This window comes from Caloenas nicobarica, chromosome 2, assembly GCF_036013445.1.
Source record: "Caloenas nicobarica isolate bCalNic1 chromosome 2, bCalNic1.hap1, whole genome shotgun sequence".
Classification (NCBI taxonomy): domain Eukaryota; kingdom Metazoa; phylum Chordata; class Aves; order Columbiformes; family Columbidae; genus Caloenas; species Caloenas nicobarica.
The window spans coordinates 142038663-142062526 of NC_088246.1; the positions used below are offsets into that span (position 1 = coordinate 142038663).

General features: G+C 38.8%; 1 protein-coding gene across 1 annotated transcript in view; it reads right to left on the reverse strand.

The window, feature by feature from the left end:
* Window positions 1-23864, reverse strand: part of STK3 (serine/threonine kinase 3) — a 133279-nt gene that overhangs the window by 62782 nt on the left and 46633 nt on the right. Inside the window, exons 7-8 of the mRNA XM_065628800.1 lie at window positions 12132-12269; window positions 9589-9714 (exon numbers count right to left, since the gene is read on the reverse strand). Coding sequence (XP_065484872.1) covers window positions 9589-9714; window positions 12132-12269 — 264 coding nt within the window. The remainder of the gene's footprint in view (window positions 1-9588; window positions 9715-12131; window positions 12270-23864) is intronic.

Here is a 23864-nt window from a genome sequence, read left to right on the forward strand (position 1 = left end):
AATTAAAAAAATCTGTACAATTACCTCAGCACCTATCAAAACATGTCAGTTTGTCAGAAGGCATTCTCATCACGCGAGCAGCTCTCATAATAGGCATAAAATCAATTCAGAGTGCACTATCTGTAATATTATAATATCACTCTGGAAGGATACAGATGTGAAGACTGTAGTCAGCCTGGCCATTTATTTACAGCTGCATAATAGAAAGGTTTGCACACCAAAAAAATATTTACATTAAAATTGACAACTTCCCATACTATAAAGTGTTCACAGAAAGTGGTAAAAATGAAAAATAATAATCAATTTTAGGGATGTGACCCTTACTTGAAGGAAAACAATCTGAATCGATCCTGAAAATACAGCGCATAATTGTGAAATCTTTGCATCTGATTAATTCTCCAAACCACTCACTCATCTCCATTCCACTTTCAGTTATGTACCCTGAGTGCCCATTACAAGACATATATGGCTTTAAGAGGGAATTAAAGCTATAAAAACTAATTCAAATGTAACTGTTAGGGTTAAATCTGGTTTCCTAACAAAAGGAACATCATGTTTTGGACATTTTACACCTTTCTTCTTGATGGGTTCCAAAACATGTACCAGTGAGTAATGAACACAACTGCTCACACTTTACATGGGAAATTCTTGGGCGTTTAGAAGAATAAATTCAAGCACCCGACAGGTTAACTCAAACCATTCTTTTTCAATAGTACATGGACTCAATTCACTGCCCATGAGAGACTTTTAACATTGATAGACTCCACTTAACACCAACATCAACATTTGCTCTTGTTTCCCACTGTTATTACACATGCATTTCTCCAAGTTTGAGTCTGCCTTTGTACTTCTACGGTGAGTACTTCACAGCAATATCACTGGCGAAAATGCACTTCTAGGGTACTGTTTTCCAAAATTTATGTGCAAGGTGGCTATTACTTTCCAACTGAACAGTATCTCCAGTTCTACATATATTATGAAAATATTTATAGATATTAAAATATGAAGAAATACAGGTATGACTTACTGGCACTACTGCTACACAAGGTAACACAGGGACTGCCATTACCTCATTCTGGAGCTGCTGCCATCATTGCATTCTGGATTAGCAAAACCTGTGTTATCATTTGAACTGCATGTTTGTGTAGTCACGCAAACTACACACAAGCAGCCTCGTATTTCTTCAGAGTCCTGTGGAAACTGGTACATAAGGAGGGATGTGCAACAGTTATTTGTCTTTATACTTCAATGCTGGACTGCTGACTTCATCCACAACCGCATACCAAAGTGGCACTCATCTGCTTTCCCTTTCCAGAAGGGAAAGAATAAACACTCAGAAGTGTAAAAAGAACTGGTTTATTGTTTTCCTGGCAGCTCCCCAAACAAATTCCAAATTAAATGAAAGACGTTATCTTTGAGCTTATTTTGTAATGAAGCATTATTTCAAATCAAAATGGGGGCTTTTGGGGGCTTTGTTGTTTGGGATTTCTCAAAATGACAAACACAAATGTTCTAACGCTTTAATTTTATTCTTCTGTTTATTATCCTCCTTTCCTTTAATAACTTGTGGGTCTATTGATCAATCTTTGCCTAGTATGCTTTAAAAACTAAAATCTGTGCTGTCCAGAATTTCACTTAATTCAGGCCTCAATTACAACTACATGTTGCTCAGGACTCCTCCAGCACGCAATACATGAATAACATGAATTCAGGAAATATGGTACACAAAACTTCTCTGATTAAATAAAAAATTGTAACAGTTTGTCCTGCTGTTTCCTAGTTTGGTTGGTTTTCTGCTTTTAACTGATCAGAATCTTTAGTGACAGCAACTGGATAAGATGCTGGTATAATTTCTCAAATGAATCTGGAATTTCTTACAATGATGTACTGCACTGAAATTCAGTTGCAAGATATTGAAGTCTGTATTACAACCAAACGATCATTAAAACCAATTCGTAACAAGATCAGTTTGGCAACGAGTGCTCTTCAAAGGTCTCTAGCAAACATGAAGTTTTGACAAACTGTATTTGTCAAGAAGATCCCTCCTCCTCACCTCGCCATCAGTATTCTTCATTTCTCTCACTCAAAGCCTACCAAGCAATATAAAATTATTAAAGCCATATATTTACTGATAGCAAAAATCACACTTACTACCAAATATCACATTTAAACAAAAGTAAAAATTTCATCCTAATTACAAACTTTGTAACAGATTATTTTTTAGAATCATAAACCCATATGAAAACTTAAGGAATTAACACACCTCAGCAGCATAAAAGAACAGAGACAAAATATTTTTTTAAATAGGAACAAAACTCCCTTTTTACTTTAACTTTTTATAACAGTAAGCTTTTTCAAAAGTTTAACTATTCGATAAAAACCTTACAGCAAAAAACACCTGGACATCCTCTTGTCCATTACAAGTAGTAAATACATGGTGGCTTATAGACTTTCTTCAATAAAGCTGATGGAGCTAAAGGGAAAAAAGGCACAAACGCCTCTCCAGAACAACTTCCAGGAGTAATGAAATTTATCCATCCACGATCAAGATAGAAAATATGAAATTATCACACTGAAAAGCACCACTTCCCACTTTGCCAGCAGCACCAGCTAGTACTTCCCTTTTGTTTGCTCTATTTACGAGCAGCGTATCTTCTCATCTTTGCACATGGTCTTTCTCTACATTTGGAACTTCCCTCAAGCTCAAAGAGATTTATTCCTTCTCCCTGCTGAAGTTTCAAGAACGATGCAAACTATTTTTTTAAAAAAATATCCATTTTCTCTGCCATGAGCAAAGCTGGCCGTTGCTGGACAACTACGGTTAACCTCTCCATCACCCTACCATGGTACTGTAAACACATCCTCCAGATTACTTCAAATGGACACATAGGTCTGTAGCAAATATAAGACAGCATGACTTACCTTAAGCCACAATGAATTTGACTACAGGCTATTTGTATAACCAAGTCTACTACTGGACCTCTCTCACAGCAAACAAAACAGACATAAAATTGTAAGGATTAACCTTTCTGTGTTTTCCCAAAAAAAACCCCAGATACAATAACCTGTTAAGTAGAGTTAGAACGTGTAGTTCAGGCAGTTACCACCCCTTATAATATGCAGTATCCACCCACTTGAACTCTTGTTGTATGCTCTAAAATATTAAGGAAGAGTTTGCATTAACCTCCTTTGTGCTTTGTATTCAACCTGCCTTCAGTGTCACTTTAAGTCCATTCTTCACAAAGTTTACCTTGCATTAAAACAGACCTAGAGGCAGCCAGCTTATCTTGCTGAGGAAGCAAACTACTTAGCTCAAAAATACAACTGCAAGGGCTTATGTAATTATGTCCAAATGCAATATATTATGCACTCAATATCCAGGATTCATCTCTCAATGTCCCCTGCAAACATCATTTGGTATTATTTATCAATTTTAGTTCAATTATCGCCCGTAAGTCAGCATCACTATAGAAAACTAAAAAGGAGTATAAGACAGCAAATTACTAAGGATGAGAAAACTATTTCTAAAAGAACTTCAATAATTAACTCCAAGGACACTATACAGCATCATGTGCATGTTCAATGTATTTTTTAATAATTCTGAAGTCTTTTACAAGTACAGCAGCACGAAGGGCTTGCCCTAACAAACACACTCTTATTTTCAAAATGTCCATATTGCTAAAGTTTTTATCCAGACTTTAATCCCTCTTGCCTATTTGTCATCTCCAAGTCTTATCTAGTGATCCCTCTGCTTGAGGTGATACAACTACAAAGGTTCATTTTCCAACTTCTCCCCATCTGTCTTTCATTACGCTGAAGACACACTTTATTTTTCTACTACCTTTCTTTCCTGAGCCAACTAGTCTCATTCACAAGCCCCCTTTCATGGCCTCCTATATCACTTCATTCTGTACCAAGAAGTCAGCTCTGCATCAAATCTGCCTCTTCTATTACTCACCTATCAAGTTTTCAAACCCCTTTATTCTTTTATCAACTCCTCTCCTGCTACCAGCAGGGCTGGCTCTAGCCCTCTGCCAGATTATCATTACTGCCCTTTAAAACTCCTCTACATCAGGATCCTGGAAAAAAAAAAAAAATGAGCGAGGTATGCTAATGCTGAACTTCCCACGCTGACTAATTTTCTATCTCCTCTGCCTGTGCCTCTCTGTCATGCACTCTGACCTTCTGCCTTGTATTTAAGAGTAATTTCTTTCAAGCAGAGGCTGACTTCTGCTTCTTGGTTTGTGGATGCTCATGTCTCTGCGCTGCCAGTTCCATGATGTGTAGAGGGGACCCTCTGAACATCCAGCCCAGCACCACAGCTGGGGAGAACGGCAGGAAGCACCAGGGGAGGTTCCAGGTAGATTCCTGGGGTTTTGGAGTTGGGGATACAGAGGATCTGAGGCCCACTACACTCCAACAGAAAAGGAGACATCGGCAGCTTATGAAGGGCTCCAAGCTGCTCTGGTAGTGGTTGGTACTGAAGCACAGCTCCTCCTGGAACCTTGACTGCCAGCGTCGGGCTCAATGTTCAAAGAGAGGGTCCCCTCTACACATCATGCAACTGATGCTACATGGAGTAAGTGGGGTGCACTGATCACAGAGCACGCTCCAATAGGAAACCCCAGTTGCCCTGGGATTCTAGAAGTGATCATGGACTAGCCAGAAGGCAAAGATTTTGGAATATCACCAGAGGAGGAGGTAACACCTGCTGAAGAGGCCCCACTGTATAATAAACTGCCAGAAAATGAGAAGCAATATGCCCCATTCACTGATGGGTCCTGTCACATCGTGGAAAAACATCAGAGGAGGAAAGCTGCTGTATGGAATCCTGTGTGACAAGTCACAGAAACTGCTGAATAAGAAGGTGAATCAAGACAGTCTGCAGAGGTGAAAGCCATCCAGCTGGCTTTAGACATTGCTGAACAAGAGAAGTGGCCAGTGCTCTACTTCTATAGTGACTCATGGATGGTGGCAAATGCCCTGGCGGGGGTGGCTACAGCAATGGAAGCAGAGTACCTGGCAGTGCAGAGGCAAACTCATTTGGGCTGCCCCATTATGGCAAGATATTCCTGCCCAGCTAGAAAAGATGGTTGTAATAGTACATCACGTAGATGCTCACGTATCCAAGAGTTGGGCCACTGAAGAGCATCAAAACAAGCAGGTGGATCAGGCTGCTAAGATTTAAGTGGCTGAGGTGGATCCGGACTGGCAATTTAAGGGTGAATTATTTATAGCTCAGTGGGCCCATGACACTTCAGGCCATCAAGGAAGAGATGCAACATACAGATGGGCTCATGACTGAGGGCTGGACTTGACCACGGACACTACTGCACAGGTTATCCATGAATGTAAAACATGTGGTGCAATCAAGCAAGTCAAGTAGTTAAAGCCTCCGTGGCATGGAGGACGATGGCCGAACTATAAATATAGGGAGGCTCAGCAGACCATTTTTTTTATCACACTCCCACAGACCTGCCAAGGCAAGCACCATGAGCTTACAACGGTGGAAGCAACCAGCAGATGGCTGGAAAGAGGCGCCATGCTCCATGCAACTGCCCAAAACACTATCTTAAGACTTGAGAAGCAAGTCCTATGGTGACATGGCACCCCAAAAAGAACTGAGTCAGACAACGGGCCTCATTTCCAAAACAACTTCATAGACACTTGGGCCAAATAGTATGGCACTGAGTGGGCATATCACATCCCCTGTCACACACGAGCCCGCAGGAAAATCAAATGATACGGTGGTCTGATAAAACTACACTGGTAGCAATGAGTGGTGGGACCTTCAAACATCGGGATACACATTAAGTAAAAGCCACATGGCTAGTTAACTCTAGGGGATCTACCAATGGAGCTGGCCATGCCCTATCAAAACTTCCATGAAAGGGATAAAATCCCTATACTGCACATGAAGAATGTATTAGGCCGGACAGTCTGGGTTAGTCTTGCCTCAGGCAAAGGTAAACCCACCCATGGGATTGCTTTTGTCCAAGGACCTGGGTGCACTTGGTGGGTGATGCAGAAGTACAGGGAAATCCAATGTGTACCTCAAGGGGATTTGACTTCAGGTGAGAATAGCCAATTAAACTGTATGATGTTAATTGCTATATAACCCTGCCACTGGATGTCATCACTACTATAGTTGCTATATGCCATACCAATGGTATTACAGTAAGAATCACCCAGATCAATGAAGAATGAACTTCAATAAGACCAAGCTAAGCGCAGCGGTAGTGGAACCAAAACTGGCTTGAGCAGCTGGTGCCCAGCAACTTCCTCAAGATCAAGATCAACCTGCAGACCGTGGGCTTGGGCCATACCAGACACACCAGCTGCAGGCTCTGGATGCAGCATGCAATGGTTCAACACCACCCTCCATCTCTCCTGCCCCAAAAGACTTATGGCAGATGAAGCCCAAAGTCACGGACTAAATGAACTCAACAGACATGGTAGAGGGATGGCCCACAGACTAAGGGAATGGTATCTGTGTGTATATATCCAAAGATGGGAAAAGTGGTGGTGATTAACTGAAATGTATTGGAAAGTGTAGGATTCTGGGCATGATGTAGACGGTATAGAATAAGTAGTGGATACAGTCCTGGTTTCAGCTGTGATAATTTTCTTCCAAGTAGCTGGTATAGTGCTGTGGTTTGAATTTAGTATGAGAATAATGTTGATAACACACTGATGTTTTAGTTGTTGCTAAGCAGTGCTTATACTAAGTCAAGGACTTTTCAGCTCACCATGCTCTGCTAGCAGGGAGGTACACAAGAAGCTGGGAGGGTGCACATCCAGGACAGCTGACCCAAGCTGGACAAAGGGATATTCTATACCATATGACATCACACTCAGTATATAAACTGGGGGAAGTTGGCCAGGGGACTGGGATCGCTGCTCGGGAACAGGCTGGGCATCAGTCAACACATGGTGAGCAATTGCACTGTGCATCGCTTGTTTTGTATATTCTATTATTATTATTATTATTATTTTCTCTTCCTTTGCTGTTCTATTAAACTGTCTTTTCTCTCAGCCCATGAGTTTGGTTTTGGTTGGTTTTTTTTTTTTTCTCTCCTCCCCATCCCACCAGGGTGGGGGAGAAGTGAGCAAGTAGCTGTGTGGTGCTTAGTTGCCAGCTGGGGTTAAATCACAACAACTGGTATAATGATTACAGGCCCTAAAATTCTGTTAGTATAAATAAAGAGTGACAGACTTAGCATTTCCATAGACTACAACTACACTTATTTTTAAGAGAATGCAACCTTGCAGCAAAGGTGGCTAACGGTATCCTGGGCTGCATTAGGAGTGTCACCAGCAGGTCAAGGGAGGTGATACCCTCTGCTAGGCACTGGTGAGGTCACACCAGGAGTACTGGGGTCCACTTCTGGGCTCCCCAGTACAACGGAGACATGGACATACTGGAGACGGTCCAATTAAGGGCCATAAAGATGATTAAGGGACTGGAGCATCTCTCCTGTGAGGATAGGCTGAGACAGCTGGGACTGTTCAGCCTGGAGAAGAGAAGGCTCTGGGGAGACCTCATCAATGTGTACAAATATCTGAAGGGAAGATGTAAAGAAGACAGAGCCAGGCCTTTCGCAGTGGTGCCCAGCGACAGGACCAGAGGCGATGGGCACACACTGAAATACAGGAGGTTCCTTCTGAATATCAGAAAATACTTTTTTACTGTGAGGGCAACCAAGCATCGGCACAAATTGCCCAGGGAGGTTGTAGAGCTTCCCTCCTTGGAGACATTCAAAAGCTGCCTAGACACAGTCCTAGGCAACCAGATCTGGGTGGCTGGACCACATGACCTCCAGGGGTCCCTTCCAACCTCAACCATTCTGTGGTTCTGCTCTCTCAGCCCCGCTAACCAAAGATACTTCTATTATTTTCAGATTTGAGGCACCGATCTTTTACACCTAGTGACAAGCAGAGTCATTCTGTCTTTTTAACTCATAACCTGTTCCCTGACTGTGCCACAAAAGTACATGGCAAAACTCCCATCTACTGCAGATTGCTGCCCCAATCCTGGATTTGAGGTTCCCTTATATTAAACACTGAATAACCTGTGGCAGGAGTGTGGGAAAGGGCAGTGTTATGTTCTGACTTTTGTACCCATGCAAGAAGCATGAGGAGTTGCTAATGCTTCTTCAGTTGAGGTGGACCCAATTTGAGTTGCACCCTTCCACCCAGTCATGGGAGAGGGAAGGTAAACACCACATACTGAGCTGGCATGGATTGTTTCGCTCCTGCCTGGTAATCTCACTCCCCATCTGAACCTCAGACTGAGTAATCAGATATCATACCTAATTTGGGGTTAATGCAAAAGCCATCAACAATGCCCAAGTGTTTGAGGTCTACAGTTCAGAAGGCAATAGCAGGGCAGAAAGCATGCTAGTAAAGGCTTTAGGTTTTTATGTCTGTAATAAATCAGTCTCTTTAGAGATCAACTATTCGATATATCAATTCATAAACATCAACTCTGCAAGTCACACATCTCCACATAGGCAACATTTCCGAATATAAAAAACAACAATCCCAACCTTCCCTGCCCGTTTAATTACTGACCAAGCAAATACAATCCAGCGTAAACCATCTTTATAAACACAACCTAGCAATATTCTTAGAACAGAAAAACATCCAGCAAACAAAAGACTATACTGTCTGTTGGGATACAAAACACTCCACAGAATCTGCTTGAAAAGTATTCCTGTATATAGATCATCACCTAATACTCTGTAACACATAACAAGGATCCAACAATTTGGGATGGGGCAGACTGCATTACTGCACTGCTCTTTTCTGTTTGCTCAAAGCTGTAAGATTTCTGCTAACATTCCAGTCTGTGTGTTATTACTGAATGACCTTGGCTCTCATTGTTTCTGTGGCAATACACTTCTTCAAAGCACAAGACCACTCTAAAATCATGCAGGGAGAGTGATAATGCCAGAAACACTGACTTATTTGACTTATTCCTAACATTGCCAAACAATTCTAAATGCACCCTATTTATCACATGACCTACTTCTGTCCTCAAACATATGCTGATGTCATCATCTGAAGAACAAAATGCTGTCACCATTCTCACTTTATAGGTGCAACCATATTGCAATCACTACTTACTGTGCTGCATAACTAACTATTCTGTGTATTACACTTAAAAAAAAAAAGGGGGGGGGGGGGGGACACAAAAAAAGCTAAGTGACCTGGACTGAAAATTGAACCATTTGTCTAAAAGCCCCTATGTGAAAATGGAATCTTATCAGTTTGTGGTTTTGGTGGGTTTTCTTTTCTTTTTATGTTAGTCTGAACAGCTGAAGTTGACATGCTGTCTTTTCCTACCTCCTAGAAAACCTCTTTGCTGGGACATCTCGTGGAATAGTGCTGAAAGCTGGCTCATATGGCATTACTCACGACAGCACTACTCGTAATAAATAAGAGTGGAACACTCAGTCCTCATAGGGTAACAACCAGGTAGAAGCCTGGTAAAGAAAAGTATTTGAACATAAGTACAGAAAGCAGAGGAAAAACAGTAACTTATCTATAAAGTACAGATATTTATAGGGAAAAAAAGGGACAAACCGAATTTTCTTCCTCCTCTTCTAGTTCCCTCTGCTGTTCCTCATGTCGCTTTGCCTTTATCTCCATAGCTTCAGTGATCAGGTCCCTTAAAATTGAAACTGGCTTGGCATTCTTAATAAATGTGTGCTAGGAAAAAAAAAAAAATATATATAGCATCACTACAATAGTTACGCTTCAGATGTAATTACAAGTATTATTGAACACCACAGATCTCAGTGATAAATATTATTTTACATTACACAATAATTAAAATCTACACTAACAACATCCAATATCTTCTAGGAGTTTCATAACTAAGATTTTACTTTAACTATTTCTAATAACAGCAAGCCTTGGGAAATGTAATCATATAACAACTGCTTTATAGGTAAGGATATAATTGTCCAAAGGAAACATGCAGTAAGTAGTAAATAAATAGAGCAGTGACTGACACAGGAAAAACAAACTTTTTCAGATTTTCAGTTACGGAATTTAATTAATCTTAACAAACTGACAGCATAAATTAGTGGCTGTAAGAAAGCAACTATGACTGCCTACTTCAACAAACCTGTACTTTATAAATCATAAAACATTTCCTGATGATGCTGAAACGTTACTTTTAGCAGGAAGACTAATTTTTTAATTCAAGGTCATTTAAAACATTACTTCTTCCTTTAAGATAAAATGTGCACGATACCATTTACATTTATTTTGCTGTCTAGTAAACACCTGCTGTTAGAAAAATTCTGATTCTTGCATCATTATATGCAAATACAATTTAGGCGAAAGATAACACTAAGCACCTCAGATATATATTATTAAATATTTTAAAACTTTTTACACGAAGAACAGAATTGATGAAACCTAGCGTCCTATACCTGTTCTCTATCTTGTCACTTAATATATTAATTCAATTACTCTCCTTTTCCTCCACAATCTTTTCCCACAAGCAGCACTTTCATTCCCCGCCCTGCACCTCCAGCTCCACCACACATGCTCCAAACTCCAGCTGTGGGAAAAGGCAACACATACTTGTGCTGGACACAGTGTTTGGTTGTCTGGCCAGTAAGCACATGGAAAGGGGAACACTGAAGCTTTTCGCCCCTCACCCCAACTCCTTACTTTTACACATTAATGCAAATCTCTTCTATCCAGCTGCCGGTCTTCAGCTAACCACACGAACTTCAAATCTTTATGGTCTCAAGCGATGATTCATACATCATATGAAAATCTAAAACTTTCAATTTTTACTCTCCTTGCAGTCTACATTTTCATGTTCTCACATTGTGGAAAATAAAATGTACATAACATGACTTACAAATTTGATGATATATTACTGCAAACTACTTTGCAAAATGTTTATGTTCTCCTTGCGGTAGAGTTCACTTGAATTTAGATTTTAAAAGAGGCTATTTCTAGCTAGAAGCAGAATAAATCTAGCATGAGTGTCTTACAGATGAAATTTCCAAAAATCAGATTCACTTGTAGACAGATGAACAAGTAAAATTAGCAGTAATATTTATCAATAGCAGCAAAAAGCATAAAAGAACACTAAATTACAAAAAAAAATAATTAATTCGGAATCAGGAAAGTAAATGGAGCAAAGGACCTATCAAAATTTTCCACTTCTGTCTCATTATCAAAGCAAGCTTATTTACAGGAAATTTTAGAATCCATTTCAAACATCATGGAACCCATTACAATTTTTTCTAGAAATTTCCTCTCCCTTCACCACCTTTGTTCTTTGTCTCCTTCTGCCCCATATTTGTATTATGCTCTGCCTTCGGGGCTGTTTTAATAAGCCTACAAGCAACTAAGGAACAACAATTTTCTTCACATTTTCTCTCTCCCACACACACTAAAACGTGTGGCCAATTCACAAAGACTACATCTTTTTTGATAGATCAGTCCCTCCTGTTTAGTTGTTGTAGTTCTTTGAAAGCTCTCTGCTTGATTTCTATCTCAGTACCAAAAAGATGCAACTGTTGAACTTCTGCAGCGCTAGCAGGCTCAGGTCAGCGAGCTGAGAAAGCCCGGCACAGCCTCTCTGGGCTCCGCGGGGCCACACCACCAATCGTGGCTTGAATTTAAAAGCACCTACTTGGTATAACCCAGCCCAAGAACAAACTCCTTATACTGCCCATCTGCATCAGACCCTTCTAGGACACAGAGCAACCTGTCTGCTTAATTTCCCATGACCAGAAGGGCAGATTGAATGTACTCCATGGGTGGTCCACACTGAGGGGTAACCTGGGCTCAAGCCCTTTACTTAACACTTGCCTAAAGCCCGAGATCTATCAAGGGCCTCTAACCACAAAGCAAGGATCCAATTTTAATAGCAAGAACAAGCCCTAAGCTATAGAAAGAGCAATTAATTTTTAGAAGTAGCAAAGGAGAAATAAAATGGGGGTATTTGTATTTGACAAAATGGAAAAGAAATGCGATATGCGAATGATAACAGTTAAAATGAGATTTACCCTTAGAAATTTTTAGGACAGTTCTGGTTTGAGACCAGAGGAAAAAAGCCATAAAACTTGCATTTCCTCAGTAACTTAAATACTGACCTGTAGCAGCTGTGTTGCTGTAGCTCTTTGTTCAGGATTTTTCACTAAGCATTTCTTCACAAAATCTGTGAATTCATCTGACCAGAGCTCTGGCTTCCGGAAGGTTGGAGGGGGATTTGTAGGAATCATAAAAATAGCCTAGATAAAAATCAAACAACAATTGCAAGTTTAAACAAAACCCATCATCACAGCACTGAAGCCAAGTAAATAAATTGCTTTATCCACCTTTCTTATCAGGCCAAGAATCTGGAAGACAAATTTTAAGCAAGCTAGGATTTCCACTCAGATTGAGATCCAGGAAGTAAATCCAGCTGCTACTAATGTAGCTACTTCCCATTAGATTTTCTCTATTTAAACTGTACCTCGTTGAGCCCATCACTTGTTATTTTATCCATTGCTGTTTATCAGTCTCGAGAGATGATTTGCCCTTTTGAAAATGACAGCACTGCTCGTTTAAACAGACACACATGAAGTTGCTGTGAAAAGACAAGTTCACCTTCCCCTCACTCAGCTGCATTTAGTTTTATAAAAGAAAATTGCTTAGGAAACTAGAATTACGATTTCCTTTTGCATTCATAGTTCTACAGATGTAGTTTTAAAACTTGCTTTTCCTAATAAGATTAAGAAACGTATGCTAAATATCTAAGACAACACTACAAGATGACAAAAATAACCAAGTAACATGTCCACTAGCAGTGAGAATTTACTTAGAAAGGCAGTGTTTTACCTACAGAACAGAAATTTCACAGTCAAGAACAGTATGTAGACAGATTTTTCAACAAGGAAAAAAAGATTCATCCTATATAAAGAATGTTTGTCCTACTAAAGATTATACATACTGTGTCATTTTCTTTACAATTTTTTTCCCCAGGTTTTCCTCTAATTATACATTTACACTTGTAGGGGGAAAAAAAGCAGTACAACTCTGATAGACTACTGACAATAATTGGAAATTTTGAATTTCTGTATGTATTATCTCAAATGCATTCAGTATCATTGCTTATGATTTACAAGACAGCAACACACTATTCAGAACCGGCTCTACTGACAGCAATAATAAGCTATTATTTTCTTGTGAAACCATTTTCCGAAGTGAAAGGGAGTAAAAGTTTTTCATTTGTTTTTCTACAAGCATATGCAGAAATATGCATTCAGAAAAGGCAAAAAAATTGAAATGAGAGATTACACAGACTGTTGCATAGTAGAGGCTCCAGAAGCTTCAACCTGTGTTTCAAACACAGGCATAAGGGAGAGGGAACTTCCTGAGATTGTATCCATAGCTTCTAAGAAGGCTGACTGGCCTTGAAACCTGGTTTAACTTGTTCAAACCCTCATTCTACAACACTTCTCATATGCTGAAGAAAAGTGGAACCATGCAAAACAATGGAAAACCTGTTTACTATAATTTTAATGAAAAAAATATTTCAATACTGAATAGTTTGCTTTAATTCAAATACCTAAAACATTTACAAAACTCAATTCATTATCTGCCTAATACAAGAATCACAAAAAGAGACCTGGGCATTTTGTTTAATAAAGATGTATGCTTTATATTCTCAGTGGGCAGCTGTGCCAAACTGGCAAATGAACCCAGATATGAAACGTGGCACTTTACTACTCTGCAATTGGCCTTGCCTACTTTGCTTGTGATACAAGATTGTCAGTACAAGTGAAGTGCTTCTGGTATAAAGCAGTGGCTAACAAATTCAGCTGTTTCTGTCCTTGACAGTAATGATCTCTTCTGAACTTTGAACTGATGACATTTAATCTTATCTTTAGCTGCTCTTAACAGCCAGCTCTGCAGTAGCTATTGAAAACACACAGCTGTAACAGAAGACCAGTAACTGCTGTTTATGTGGTGCCAAAACGTATACCTCCTGTTTGATAATAAACATTGACCTGCCTCTCTGCAGGTAAATAGAGCTTAGTTTTGGAGTCCTACTCAGCTCCAAAGTTCTCGGAAAAAATATTTGCCTTTGCCAATTATTTTCATCAACTACACAGCAGTTAAGAACCACAGCAAAGAAGTGACTTCTTTATAATTCACCAAGGACAAGAAGAAAGAGAGAATTCATGAATCATTCCTTTATGGCAGGCAATAAAAATCACAAAAGGAGATATTCAAGAGCTAGAGTTAAGGTCCTAAATCCAGATTTATGCTTTGTATGTTTGTTGAAAATATCTACTTTAAATAAATATACATGTTTCTGAAGTAGCTTTCTAAAAAACTTCATGTGACATGAGCTGTGTTAGCTGAAAATTTTAGATGCATTTTTTAAATACAGTAAAACATATAGAAACTACTTATTCCAAATGTTTAGTCCAACTTGTTAATTACGCCATGCCCTTGCAAGCCTGTACCTCTCCTCAGCCCTCAGCACTCCCTTTTATTAACTACCCGCAAATGCCAGTTTTCCATTTCATCTTCCCCCTCTGCTTTCTCATTTTGGCTTACATATTTCTCTGCATAAAAGTTACACTCCCTCTCTCTTTCAAAACACTCTGGTTTAGCTTCCACCTAATCCTGTTTCCTTCCAAGGAGCCTGCAAGGCAATCACTGGAGAATTATAAAGCTAGTCCCAAATCTCCAGGAATAAAACCAAAATGCTCACCTGATAGGAATTTGTTCTTCATTTTTGCTTCCATTTCTTGTCAAATACATCTTTTCCATCCTAAAAGAACTCTGTCCTATTTTTAAAACCAAACTAAGCTGTTTCAGTCACTCTGTTCCTCTAGTCCCTGTGTTCTCCCAAACTATTACTTGTAGTAATTTTTTGCTTCCGGTCCACTTACCATTTTCTCCCAAGTTTCCCATAGCTATCAGTATGAGTTCAGGTCTCACCGTAGGGCTGATGGCAACGCTCACTCAGCCAGCCTTAGACAACTGTTGCTCAAAAGAAAAACCAAACCAACCGCACCAGCTAGCACTTGATATAAGCTCCCAACCACCCAGTTCCAGGGGTTGAGCTGGAGGTAACAACTGCAGGAAACACGGGGAAGTTGTCCAGAGGATGAAGGCTCTGACAGACTGTGAAAGAGCTGAGGCTATTCTTTTCTCCCACCTTCAACACCCCCTTACTCATTCCCCTACATCTGAGACAGACTGGCAAGTCTTACTCAAACAACACATAAAATATACAGCAAAGGGGTTAGAGGGTTAGATCATATGACCGAGTCTCCAGTTTTAACCCTTTTTTTTTTTTTTTTTTTTTTAAAAAAAAAAACACTACACCTCTAAGCTGCGAGACATCAGAACTCAGGCCTGAGGGACCATGGCAGCTTAATCAGTGTTTGTCTTCACCTGTCTGTGACAGAGCCCATTCCAAATTTGTCCTGCACTGGCCCTTCCACCTCTTAACCTTGAGCCCAACTCTGCTTTGAATCATCTTTCATACGTTGCTTCGTGGCAAGTCCTACACCCTGCAGTGAAACCAGAATCTGCGGCAAATTACAGTATATGCATGACAAAGGATGGGGGGAAACTGTACCATCCAGGGCAGTTTCCGTGGCCGCTTGTGAACAGGGCACTAGACAGTCTCATAGTTTCTACCATAAGTGTTGCCTGGAACCACCTACCTGCCCAATAAGCAGCAGTTATGGTTCAGCTGAACACTGGACTGAAGACCACGTCTTAAATGAGAGCAGAACTGCACAAGTCAGGACATGATTTTCTTTTTATTACTCGTAAAGGGCCTAGCATTTTAAAAGAAGTCCAAGCTGAAAACAGTTTTTTCGTGAAGGTTCTTTTACGGACAATTTTATTGACATAAAAATGTAATCAGATTCATTAGGAAACACCTAAAGAAAAATGAGACCCTCATATACTACATTCGGAATTTCCTAATCAGAAAATCCTTGCAACTCATTCTTCCTGTCAGTCAGGGTAACATATCTGAATTTCACATAACCCATGAACACATTAAATGATCAACATTAATTTGGTAAAGGTACCATGTCTTTGGGGGTTTAGCTCCTTGAATAACTAATCTTTGCTGTTTAAATAAATAGAAGAAAATCAAAATAACAACTTTCACTGTTATTATTTGTGCAGTATCATGAATGCTACTGAAGAAGACAAATATTTTTACATTGTGGAGATTTTATAATTTTCATCCTGTGAAGCTCCATTGCTAGAATCTACAGAAAGAAACTTTTTTAGAAAGAGTGTAAAGATATAAGACATTCACAGGCAGTTTGTGACTCCACAGTTTTTTGCACCACAATTATACTACTTAGTTTATCACTCTGCTGCTGAAAACAAACTCAAAAATACATTTCAACTCAGTAACACATTTTAAGAGTATGAAATCCTATTTAATGTGGGGGGAGGTAATAAATACTGAATCCTGTAACATTTTATTAGCTTTAGAAACAAAGAATCAGCTGAAAGACACATTTTTCTCTTTGTGATACATGTCGTGGAACTTCCCTCCCTTCTTGAATAACCTCCCAAAAGGCTACTGAAACACCGCTAATTATTCAGTTATACAGTTCAACAGCTGTCTAGAAATGAAACACCAGCACAGACAAGAAGAGTGAGATACTAGCAGGTTCTACACTGGGTTTTTTTGTTGTTGGGTTTCGTTTGTTGTTGTTTTGGGGGAGTTTGGGGGGGGGGGGTTTGTTTGGTTGGGGATTTTTATTTGTTGGATTTTGGTTTTGTTTTTCAATTCATAATGACAATATTGTTCCAATAAAGCTTTTTGCAAAACTTTGTAACAATGAAAAACAAAGTTACTAAACAATTCCTCCTGTTTAAAGACAAAGAAGTCAGTTTATGATCTGCTTCAGTGTAGATAATAAATTTAATTGTCAGAAGCACTCTAAAAATCACCAGTTTCCTCCTCCCATCTGCAAACACAGTAGCTAACAAAGATCCAGTGCACTCACATTTTTTGTGCAGAATTACAAACAGGTCTGGTTCCATCACATCTATCAGATACCTGATCCAAGGAGATTCTCAATATCCCCCAAGTTTGATAAAACCCCTAACTGGAATCTGAACATGTGATTCAAAATGTTTGAAAAGCTTAATTGTCTTTCTGTGCAAAATATTGCTTCTGTTGAAGCAGCCAATACTAATTTTTACTCTTCCTTTTCAGAAAGAAAAAGTAGCTTCTCAGTCACACACCAGTTCTTGCTCATCCGATTATACCTGTGTTTTTGCAGGAGTAAGAGCTGCTCTTTACTAATCTCAGTGACAAGAGAAACTAGAACTAGAGAGATCAAGAAGGAACTACTCAACTCAAAATTGTGCATGCTATGGCCCATTCAGTGCTATTTTCTTCATTTTCACTGCCTGTCTCATAGCTCACATACTTGTAGCAATGAAGTGGCTTGAAAAAACACACTAAGAGCATTCATTTCAATGTTGCACAGGAAATGCTGAATAGTTTACCCTGAATTAAAGCCTAGAGAAAGACAAAAGTTGTCAAGTAAGTTTCATCCTCTTATTACTTTTTTTAAACTGTGTATCATAAAAAGCATTTATTGCAGATATGTTCAGTGAATAAATACTCTAGACTGATCCAGCCACCCAATGGATAAGTGCTTCTCCCATATTTTTGCTAAAACACAGTTTTGGTTTAAGCTAAAACATTGAAGAGGCTATTACCAATTTACAGGAGAAAAAATGTTCATTGAAGTTACTTATTCTTCAGTCCACTTTAATAATCCAGAGCAAAATGCCAACTGGGACCAAAAAAAAAAAAACCCACCACCACACACCACCCAACCACACACCACCCAACCACACACCACCCAACCACACACCACCCAACCACACACCACCCAACCACACACCACCCAACCACACACCACCCAACCACACACCACCCAACCACACACCAACACAGCAATTATATTCTTCTGAAAACTAAATCATCAAATAGAAACAAAACACTTTTCAGCTTTCACAAAATTTGAAAACCTAATAGCACCAAATATTAGAAAGCACCTACTCCTAGCAATAAGATTAGATTTCCAACATTAAGCCAAATCTTAAAGATTCCTATCACTGCTCAACCAAAACACCACTTTGTTCACTGAGAGTCAGCAACGACTGCTCATCCAGCTGAGCAGCAGAACGAGAACGCTGTGCTGCTACATCCACTCGCCTGATGATCTCCCAACAAAGCACAGCTAGAATTATCAATGTAGGCCTAAATGCAGGAAGGGATAAGCAGAGATTTAGTCCAGAGAACTTTGGAGAAACAGTAATGGATAAAGAATTTTTAATCGTAATGAAGGGAAATATGTGTGACGTCTAACAGGCAATTCTCCTGTGTTCCCTTCAATAGTTCTTTAGTAGTGACCACTGATTAAATTACATACACAATACTACATACAGTAAAAAAGATTTAAAGTATTTTAGGATAAAATTACAGATACCTCACATATTAACAGTAAGAGAATTAAAAAAAAAACCAAAACACACATACCACACCACACACAACAAAAACCACACACAAAACCAAAAACACAAACCACAACTGTTACCAGTGGTTTAACAGCCACATGCTGTCACAGGCTTCCCTCTGGCACGATGACCTTTGCTGTTCAAAGCAAAGTATGATGCACTTAAGATGTAAAGTAATAAAGTAATAAAAACAGAGAAAAAATACATAATGAAAAGAATAATCACATGATTAACAGTAAAGATGGGTGACTGAAAGATAAGCCATTTATATTGATCTGTATATTTATTATTGCTAGTAAGTTCATAATATTTTGACAGAGTTACAATAGGTCAAGAATGTAAACATACCAATCTCAAACATTTTGCTATAGTAAGTGCAATTGTAAAACTACTGAAAAGAATCAACCCTTGCCTTGTTAGCACCGTCACGCAACAGAACTGCGCCTCAAGACTCACCTCTGAAGTTACTCTTTCTACTAAAGGCAGGAGCTGGACTTGATGGCCCTTCTGGGTCTTTTCCAACTTGAGATATTCTATGATTTTATAAAACTTTTTTAAAAGTTGTTTCAAATTTCAAAAGAATATTACAGATAATTTTTTCTGTGACAACAGCTTGAAGAAATCAGCATTCTAAGGCCACAAGTTCATTTAGTTTGGGATTTTTTTTGGTGTGGGTTTTGTTGTTGTTGTTATTTCTTACTGGTTTTAAACTAGTTCACTTACACCACAATTTTTAAATCCCACAACATAGCATAACTTCAAAGTTCTACCATGTCCTGAGACAAATCTGCACTGGTATATTTAAAAGGCAGAATTTATTGCATTGGCTGTTACCCAAATAGCAAGACAAAGAGTAAGTTCCCCTGCTAACTCATCTAAAAAGTTCATGTCATCTGTATATGTCCGTTCATTATATATAAATATTCATTACCACCAGTCTTTTCCCAGAAATAACACCTCAGTGTGCTGTTCTACTGCCAGGTAATTTACCAGTTTATCCAGGGTTGATTTTTTGGTTTTGCTTCATGTTTGAAAGTTTCTTTACCTCTCATAAGTCATCACTTGTACTATCCAAAGAGCAACTCAACAAATGACTGGATGGAGTTGTATGCAAAGGAACAACTTTGTTCATCTGCAGTGACCCTTTGCTTGCTTATTTCTTCTTCCTCTCCCTTCAAATCCAGCAGACCTATCAATATTTCTCCAGGCTTTCTTTTAACATATTTAAAGAATCCCCTATGATTTGGGAGAAGTCTTCATGACTTTTGCCTGTAGCTTTTTCAGCTATTATTTTGTCCCAGCCTCCCATCTCCTACTTTAAATTGGACTAGTTTGAGTTTTTCTACCCAATTCAGTACGGCTATTTTAATTTCCTGAACCCAACTTTTCAGCACAAAATATTCTTGAATTCTGCCAATCAACTCGGTGTTGCCGTCCCGTTTCCTTTTTGTTTAGAGATGTAACATTCAAGTTTTCATTTCATCTGCAAGGTTACACTCACTGATGTCAGTAAAGTTACAGCAGAAAAGACAACCAGCAACCTGATCTTCAAAATTCTCCTCTCCTTCAACTGAGATAGCAAATCATTAAAGAATAGCAACAAATGCTTTTTGAAAGCCTGTAGAAATTAAAGCATGGAAATATCTGCAATCTCATGAATGTTTTTAACTGTTATTTTGCTTCGCTGAGGTTTTTTGCTGTTTCTTTGGTTTTTTTGGGGGGTGGGAGAAGAAAGGTGTTTTAGATAAGTGAAATTATACGATTTTTAAAGCAAAGGCATTCACTGAAAACAAAAATAATTTCAGGCTGCTCAAGATTTTGTGCTTAATCTACCCCAGGAAGCTAAAGGTTTTGAATTTTTTTTTTAATTGACATTTACAGGAATTTTCAGAGAAAAATATCTAACTTGCAAATAATCCCATATAGTTACAAAACAGTATAATTACTTCATATTTTATTGAAAGGCTATATTGAAAGTTCACAGCCACAGCCACAATAATAACAAGTTTCCACATTTTTAGTGTTCATGGGAGGAAAAAAAACAAAAACAAAACACCACCACACAAACCCAACCAAACATGATCAAACATGATGACTGAAAAAATCCAAACACTACTAGGAAACAAGACCATGAAAGTCAGCAGGTCTTAGAAACACAAACAAGAGTTTCAAACACCTGAAAAGAACTGCATCATTCAGACACTATCTAGGACAATATCACGAAAAATATCACACATCAAAAGGGAAACCTAAGTGAGTTGTTCTGAAGAGTACACTCAACCTCAGCATCAGGTAAGCAAGATATATCTAATCAGGATGGGGAAGAAGGGTGCATGTGTGTACGTACATGTGTGTTTGTGGTTTAAGATTTTTTTTTTTTCCCCCCCTCAACAGGGGGGTGGAGAGTTTTCAGGGGGGTGCTTAAGGAAGAAAAAAAGGAAATAGATATTCAGCTGTCTTTAGACTGAAAGAAGTATGTGATGTAGTGGTTTAACCTTCTCATTCCATTTTAACTTGGCACAGACTTGGAAAACAAGGTATTTTTACATAGCTGTATAGGAGAAAATTCCCTTTTGATGACAGGCAACACAATCTCTTTGTGAGAAAATCACCACAACAGAGAGATGGGGCCACTTCAGACCACTGGCCAATTTGAGGTTCTACCATAACCCTCAGGGAACTTCACCAAAATTTAAAAGCGTCTCAGATCAAACTACACATTATGGTAGATCTCTGCTCAAGAGCCAGGGAACTCACTGCCCCAAGGCCATTTCCCAGCCACACACGTGCCCAGGAATCAAAAGAGGAACAAGGTGTCTCATGAATGTAGGTACTTCTCTCAGATAGAAGCATCCTGCGGTCACTTAAATCCCCCCCTTTCACAGAATCCAAGAGATCTAAAACATAAATGTCTTGAACCTGAACAACTTTTTCTTTTTTTAGTGTTGAACTGGAACAACTAGGGGTTTTTATCAGTTACAAAACATGGAAGTGGTTGTGAAAGTGCACATTACATGACTGAGTCCAGGGAATACTCTTTTGATTAATTCAGTCACCTTTCACCATAGTTTCTTTTACTCCTGATGCAGTACTGTTTTGAAAATCCACAGACATAATGCCTACAAGGTTCCAATTCTGTTACCCAGACTAAGAAACTTACTTTCCATCCAAGAAAACTCCAACTAGCTTATTTTAATAATAAAATCTTTTCTTCCCACAGTATTTTCTGCAGTTTCTGAGAAAATGAGGCAGTGATTACATCCAGAAACATATTAACATTTACTGAGACATGAAGTGGAAAAACTGCATTTGCAATTATATTTACTAATACAAAAGTCAAGGACTGAGTAACTTATATTTGTGAGAAAAAGCTGTAGTAAACTTGCTGGACATTAAATGTGAAACTTCTGCCATAACCACACACAGTAGTAATGACAGAAGGCATTCAAGAAATATGCAGTAGTTCTTTATTCAGGATATATTAGACCTCCAGCAGCATTGTGTTCAGTTTTAGGCATTGCAGTTTAAGATATGTGAACCAACTGAAGGTGGTTCAAAAGACAGCAACTATAATGCTTAGATATTTAAAAAACCACAATATGTGAAGAAAGATTGAACGAATTAGGATTGCTTAAAGAGGAGGTGACTATAGTGAGAAAGATGGTAAGAGTCTCCAACATGCCAAATGCCAGTTCAAAGGGGGAGAAAATGTTCTTTTTTTCAAGTCTATAAAGAATAGAAGAAGAGCTAATGAGTTTCAATTTCGACAAAAAATATTCAGTTACGGAGTAGAAAAGTTTCCTATAAACCACCTGAGAAGTTTGGCACTGTATTCTATCAAAAGTTAGACACAGTTTCAGAATCGTATGATCAAAACTTGGGCATGTATTTTGATGAGCTCTTCCATCACCACCACCTCCCCATTTGCCCAGCATTCATGCAAATCACGCACTCTCAGAAGACGTAGCATTTTCCCCATGTCTAACCTGAAAATTCAGTCGAAGAATGCATTAGACAAAGACAAAATTAAATGTCCATGTGCATCCTTCACAGGTTGCTCTCTCCCTGCAACAGCTCCTCTGCCTCTGATTCTATGTGGATTATGTAAGGACTTACATTTAAGAGTGAATACTTCAAGCAGTTACAGGTAGCACAGAAGAAAGCAGGAATTTCATCTAGTCGTGTCACAACTGTAATAGAGTCTTGCTAGAAAAATAATCTGCACACTGTGAGTTTACAAACCTATAGCAGCTGACAGCTCAGTGGGATGTCCAAAGGTGACTTCGGTAATAATAATTAAAGAAAAAAAAAAAAGTAGGATTATCATCTTTGGTCAGTCTAAGCACAGAAACAGGATGATTGTGTTTAACAGAAGCAACATGAAACACAGAGGAACAACGCTCACAACAATGTTTGCAGCTTCCTACTTCACCATTTACAATGGCAACAGATGAACAGGTGACAACAAAAGCCAACCACTGGATCAAGGCAAACAACCCACTTGCAGTGCTCAAATTAAGAACTAAAATTAAACTGACAGATTACAATATTTCAGATATTAAATGCCTACATCCCACTGAAATAATGGAAAAGTCTAATTAATTCCAGAAGATTTTCTGGTGCATGAAAGAGTAACTGAGTATTAAATTCTTATGTCTTAAATAGAGCTACGCCTGTCTTCAACCAACGAAGGAAAAATTCCTCTCCCATCTCTGCTCCACTAATACCCAAAGTACTGAGAGAATACAAGACTCAACATTGTTGCTTTCACAGCTACCAGGTACGTACAGAGAACAGTGTTACTGTCCTTGCCTTAGCTGGTACTTTCAATATGCTCCCTAATATCATTTACATTGTAGCCTCTTAATTTGATTGCTAGATTAGTGTAAAAGTTATCTACAACCTTTCCAGTAAGGAAATGTGGTTGCTAGAGCAAATCTAACTTTTTTTTTTCTTTTCGAAGTCAGAGTTAAAATTCAAATATACCACAGGAACTGACATTTCAGTTCTTCATGACACTTTGTCCTCCTGGTAGGTGTAAGCATTGCTCTCTGGAACAGAAAGCAAGAAATATGAACCACATAACGGCATTCAAAATTAATCCTACCAAATGACAGAGAGAAAACAATATACCAAAATCTGGACAGGCTACATAGATTTAAAAATATACCTTTCTGAAATGGTATCGTGTCTGGTGAAACTGTAATTCGTAATGACTGGTCAGCATTTAATAACTGTCACGACATACATCCTAAGGAAGATTCTTCCAGAAGGGAAAATGTTCCAAAGAGAAAACATACAGACAAAATTCAAAT